Source organism: Dipodomys ordii, unplaced genomic scaffold (assembly GCF_000151885.1).
Source record: "Dipodomys ordii isolate 6190 unplaced genomic scaffold, Dord_2.0 Scaffold71, whole genome shotgun sequence".
Classification (NCBI taxonomy): Eukaryota; Metazoa; Chordata; class Mammalia; order Rodentia; family Heteromyidae; genus Dipodomys; species Dipodomys ordii.
Genome location: NW_012267287.1, coordinates 2888331 through 2894625, shown reverse-complemented (window position 1 = coordinate 2894625; position 6295 = coordinate 2888331). Strand labels below are relative to the sequence as shown.

Below are 6295 nucleotides of genomic sequence, written 5' to 3'. Positions count from 1 at the left end.
CACCCAGTGATCTCCATCACCATCACCCAGTGACCTCCATCACCACCACCCAGTGACCTCCATCACCACCACCACCCAGTGACCTCCATCACCACCACCACCCAGTGACCTCCATCACCACCCCCACCCAGTGATCTCCATCACCATCACCCAGTGACCTCCATCACCACCACCCAGTGATCTCCATCACCACCATCACCCAGTGACCTCCATCACCATCACCCAGTGACCTCCATCACCACCATCACCCAGTGATCTCCATCACCACCATCACCCAGTGACCTCCATCACCATAGTGACCTCCACCACCACCACCACACAGTGACCTCCACCACCACCACCACCCAGTGATCTCCATCACCACCATCACCCAGTGATCTCCATCACTACCACCCAGTGACCTCCATCACCACCACCCAGTGACCTCCACCACCACCACCCAGTGACCTCCATCACCACCACCCAGTGACCTCCATCACCACCACCCAGTGACCTCCATCACCACCACCCAGTGATCTCCATCACCACCATCACCCAGTGACCTCCGTCACCACCACCCAGTGACCTCCATCACCACCACCACCACCCAGTGACCTCCATCACCACCCCCACCCAGTGATCTCCATCACCACCACCCAGTGACCTCCATCACCATCACCACCACCCAGTGACCTCCGTCACCACCACCCAGTGACCTCCATCACCACCCCCACCCAGTGATCTCCATCACCACCACCACCACCCAGTGACCTCCATCACCACCACCCAGTGACCTCCATCACCACCACCCAGTGACCTCCATCACCATCACCCAGTGACCTCCATCACCATCACCACCACCCAGTGACCTCCACCCCCCGCAATTTCCATCACCCCCCCCCCGTGATTTCCACCACCACCCCGTCACCTCCATGGCATGGCAGTATGCAGCAGCAGTCATCTGAGGTAGACACCAAGGCCTGGTCCACATGGCAGTTTTATTAAGAATACACAAATAGGTGGGTCGCGCCACAGGGCGCCAGTCAGAGGCTACACGTGTGAAACTGTAGAACACTCAAGTAGTAAAGGCCAGACTACAAACCGGGGCCAAGGCTGAAAATCAGCGTCTCATGGCGATCTCTTCATAAAACTCTGTCCTTTATGAATTAAATATAGTGAGAAACACACTCAAAACATATTCACGTTTTTTCCTAATGGGCTCTAGCAACGTATTTAATAATAATAAAATAATAATAATAATTAAAAAATCTCTCCTGTTTCTTTGCCAGCTCCTTTCAAAGAGAATTTTAAATATGACTTTAGGTTTTTTTTTTTAAATACAATCAGGAAATAATTACATTCTTACTATGAAGACATTTTACAACAGCTAGCCATGGTCAATGAATTCTGAAGGGCTGTTAAGGAAACGCTGGTGTTCAAATGCAGAATGTTTCCCTTCTCCGTGGAGAGCTAATTAACCAGATTATCGTCTTCAAAACACCTTTGGTCCCTGGGAAGCGCAGTGTCACTGTCCCACCCTGACATGACGGGGCGAGCGCGGGGCGCAGGGGCTGCCGGGGCTGCGGCAGGCCTCCTCCCTCCGGCCTGGGCCCATGCTGGCCACACAGGGCCGGGCGCCCGCGGCTCGGATGCTGTGAGGGAGGCTTCATGGTCAGTTTATTTCACAGTGTGGACCCGGTGCCCAGAGGATTAAGGAAGGAACAACGGGAACAAAATGGCCGCCTCACGGATCTGAAATCACTGCTCCCACCTAACATTTACTTTAGGAAAGAGGAAGGGAAAGCAAGAGCTTTCATCACGTCACCAGTCTGCGGTGTGCGCCCGCGGGCGGCGCTGGGAGGCGGCAGGCTCACCGTGCCCCCACAGCCGCTCAGCACACACAGCCGCTCACCATGCCCCCCCTGCAGCGCAGCCCCCCCCCCCCGCACACAACCGATGCTTCTCCTGCCCCTTTCATGGTAGCTGCGGTGCCGGGCAGGGGTGGAAGGTCTTGTGGCTTCTCCCCTGTCTCCCGGGAGCAGGGGGCCACGGCTGAAGCTACACCTCCCCAGGGAGGGGGTGGCAGGTTCGCTCTCTGGAAAGGGAGCGTGACCAGAAGCTTTGCCCACGGCCCGTGCCCGGCCCGCGCCAAGCTGTCCCTGAAGTCCTGCATGCAGATTCCGGCGGTGGCGGCCCGAGCCCAGGCTTAGCAAGGGCAGCCAACCTCCAGCCTGCTGGAGTGGGCTTGGAGACTTGGCGACAGCCCAAAGTAACTTGGGGACAAACAAGAGACAGATGTTGCAGACATCTGGGCTGGGCAGCCCGGGGCATGCAGGGAGCAGGCAGGAGAGATTGCGGCCCTGAAAGGGGGGGGGGTGTCACATGGGTCCCAGAGGAAGGGTTCTGGAAGATTCCACATGGTAGGCCTATACAGACCACTGTGACATATTAGTCACTGTGCAGTGCACGGAAGCAAAGTGACAGGGGGAGCCCAAGTCTGGGCCCAAGCTGGGGAGTTCCTAGAAGACATAAGAAACGCCAAGGGCATCCTTCCAAAGTGTGACTGGAGCGAGCACCAAGTAAGGAGGGGTGTGGAGTGACAGCTCGGCGCAGGGCGGTGCAGGGCGGTCCTTCCATGGAAAGGCTCAGAGTGGCGCTGGTCTGCCCTCTGCCCCTGGCTGCCCAGGGCCACGCCCAGGCACACAGTGGGAGGGTCACTGAGACCACCATCAGCACCCAGCAGGGACCCTGGGCGCGCTTCATATGTACACATATAAATTAAAACTCTGCTATTGAACATATACAAATAAATAACTTACTTTGAAGCAAATGCACTAAATGAACTTTCTGATCCAATCTAGAAATGTGAAGGGAGTGCGGGCGGGCGGATGCGGGCACGGACGCGAGCACGGACGCAGGGACGAGGCGCGAGCTGGGCGCAGGAGCCCTTGCGGGCCACAGGGCTCAGGATGTGTCTCGCCCGCTGAGCTCCTTCAAGATGACTGGTGACGTGACAGCAGTGGATGAGCAGACGGGTTTTAAATGTGCGTCAGGAGCGTGGGAGCCAGGCCCAACGCTCGCTCGGCAGGGCCTGACAGCGCCGACGCGGGTGGGGAGCCTGAGGCGGCTCTAGCACCCCACCCCCAGACCACAGGCGCTCACCTGCGCCGCCTCGCCCCACACCGCCGGTGGACACGCTCTGTTGTTTCAGTAAGAGTGGAAGCCTAGGATGGCTCTCCTGGCAAAGCAGCTTGCCGACTGGCATGGCCTAGGAGCCTGGGGCTGGTTAGCTCCAGTCGGCCTGAAGGTGGCAAGGATGCAGGGTTTCACCGGCCCGCAGGGGTCTCAGAGCCCAGGCGGTGGGAAGAGCTCTTCCCGGGGCTGGTGAGAACACAGGCCTGGGGGCCACCTGGCCCCTGCCTGGCGTCTCTGTACGGGGACCATAGTAAATGCTGGTGGCAGTGCCCTGCGGGTAGGGCCGCAGACACCGCTGACCCCTCGGGAGCCAAGGGGCTTCGTGGCAAATGGCTTTGCAGTGAATTCAAGGGCGCCAGCCGGGGCGCTCTCCTGCTTCTAAGGAAGACCAAAGGCAGCAGCGGGTCTGGAGGCCAGTGCTAGGAACTGACCTGGCCCTGACAGACGTGGGCATGGACAGGAGGCTGCCTGGGCAGGCCCTGAAGGTGCCTGTCCTGCAACCTCTTCCTATGCAATAAGAACATTCTGGATTGTGGGCGAATGGCTGGCTTTGTGTGGAGCACTGCTGGGTTCTCTGCTTGTGGGGGTGGGGGTGGGGGAAGCCCACACTTGCTGCAGAGGCACAGCCATGGAAAGTTCTGGCAAGTACCCTCTGGAGAGCACAGGCAGGGCCAGGCCTTGTGCGTGTCTACAGCGACCGGAGGCCCAGGGCTATTGCACGGAGGGCAGGCAGAGGAGCTGGGGAGACCTGGGGCCTGGGTCTGTGCACAGGGGTGCAGGCGGGCGCGTGGCCTGGGGTGCTCTCAACGGCCCTTCTGGGGCTCAAGCTGGCCCAGGCCATGGCTGTGAGTCCTGTGCTTTTTTCTTTCCAAGGGAGTTGTGGCCTCCACATCAGCCTCAGGCTGGAGGCTGCGGTGGGGGAGGGCTGGGGCCCCGGGCCGAGGGGGACGGGCACACGCGAGGCAAGAATGCAAACGCTGCGGCGGGAAGGCCGGCCACGGCGTCTCTGCGCTGCCCACGGCGCCCACGCGGCTGAGAGACACACAGGTTAAAAAGAATGGCAGCTCAGGTCCTGCGGACAAAGCACCGGACCAACACAACGCTCGCACCGCGTCCCCAGGGCCGGGCAGCGGGTGCAGACACTGCCGTGTGGGCTTGAGGTCTGGGTGGACGAGGACCCGAGGCCGGCGGCCAGTCAAGGTGGCAGAGGGGTCAGAGGCTGTGACTTCTCCATTCGACACAGGAGCCTCATACGACACGGGTCACTCCTTGGTTGCTTCTGCGTTTTGACGATGAAGTTGGACCCCAGTCTTACTAGGAAGCTCTCTCAGGGGCACGGCTGCACCGTAGAGGGCCGCGCGTGAGCCGCTGGCATCGGCAGTCCATCGCCATTGCATCCGGCTGGCGGCTGGATAGCGCGGCTGTGGCACGGGGGCGGGGCGGGGTCCCTGGGTGAGGCCGGGGGCCCTGGCCTTCCTCTAGGTCCCGTTCTTCAGCTCCCACTCCTGGGGGGAAGGAGAGCCGCATCAGCCCGCACACCGGCCGCCAGCTGGCCAGCTTTCAGGACTCAAGGCCGGCGAGTGGCTGGCACCCACCATGACACAGAGGTTCCCCAGGACGGAACACAGTGGCCTGGGCCCAGCACTTCCACTGTGTATCTGTGCCTATTCTAAAGCAGAGGAAGCGATGGGTGCAGTGGCTCAGGCCTGTAATCCTAGCCGCTCGGGAGGCTGAGATCTGAGGACTGCATTGCAAAAGCAGCTAGAACAGAAAAGTCCATGACAGCAAAAAGCCAGAAGTAGAGCTGTGGCTAAAATGGTAGAGCACCGTCCTTGAGCAAAAAAAAGCCAGGCGGGGATGAGGTTCTGAGCTCAAGCCCCAGTGCTGGTTTATAAAATAAAAAGAAACGCATGGTGGAGGGCAGGTGTCCACAGCGGGAGGTGTGGACAAACAGCCCACCTGAGGAAGGAAGGCAACAGACAGACAGACAGACACCTCGTGTTCCCAGTGCCGAGGCTCAGACCGATGGCAGAGCCGCCTGTGGCTCTGGTGTGCGTTTGGCCCAGCAGCCCAGCGCCAGCACAGCACCTGACCTGTGCACATCTTTAGGATGTCCTTGGGATGTCCCCGAGTGTCCCCTGCAGGGTGCCCTGCACACACATCTCCCCTCCCTGCCGCTGGGGACGCCCTGAGGGCCCGGAGTGGCACAGGAGGCGGCCTCGGGACCAGGGACCAGGCCTCCATCGGGACTCGCACCGCGGAGTCCCAGCGCGGCTCCAAGCCTGGATGGCCGCGCACTTCTGAGACGCCGAGGCTGGGCGTGGAAGGCAGTGGGTGCGATCCCGCCACAGGACGAGGTTCTGTGGGTGCCACCCCGCCACAGGACAAGGCCCCGTGGTGGCGGAGGAGGTTTCGGGTGTCCCCAGACCCTGGCAGAGGGCCGTGGAGGGAGGGAGGCCCTTCTTCCCTCTGTGAAGCTCACTTACTTGGTCACTCGGCCCGACCCGTGAGCCCAGCCCCGGGCTGAGCCGGGCGAGCTCTGGCTCCCAGAGGCTCCGGCGGGCCTGAGGTCTGGGTCGCGTTCACTGGCAGCCTCCAGCGGGCAGTGCGGGGCAGCCTGAGGGAGGCCGCCCGCGCCCGCCCCGAGCTGCCCTGCGCCCTGGGAGGCCCGAGGACTCACCTTGGCCTTCTGCAGCACGTGCCCGCGGCAGGGCGAGCTGCCCGCGGCCGGCTGGCTCTTCTTGAGGACGGCGGCGCTGTTGATGGGCAGCGGGCCCTCGGTGTCACTGGTGTCGCAGCTGGAGATGGGCGAGTTCTCCAGAGTCCGGTGCCGGAAGCCGGGAGACTGCCCGCGAGAGACGCCGTGAGCCGTGCCCCACAGCCTTTCCCGAAAGGATCACACCCCACCCCTTCTCACCCTGAGGGGCGGAACGGGGACCTTGCACGGTTTAGAACAAGCCCAACCACCCAGTCACCCACCTCCTAGCCCTGAACGCAGCATGCTCCAAAGAAGAGACGGGTGACCAGAAGGAGGACACAAGCAGGACCGCCACAGACAGTGGCCAGCCCTCAGAGGAAGGCCGGGGCGCGGGAGGGGGGTGACGGAGGGGGAGGAAGGCTG

General features: G+C 61.4%; 1 protein-coding gene across 1 annotated transcript in view; it reads right to left on the bottom strand.

Moving 5' to 3' along the window:
- Positions 1–4164: 4164 nt before the first annotated feature.
- Positions 4165–6295, bottom strand: part of Afap1 (actin filament associated protein 1) — a 50391-nt gene continuing 48260 nt past the window's right edge. The window contains exons 15-16 of the mRNA XM_013023915.1: positions 5855–6019; positions 4165–4679 (exon numbers count right to left, since the gene is read on the bottom strand). Of these exons, the coding sequence (XP_012879369.1) occupies positions 4653–4679; positions 5855–6019 (192 nt within the window). The 3' untranslated portion in view covers positions 4165–4652. The remainder of the gene's footprint in view (positions 4680–5854; positions 6020–6295) is intronic.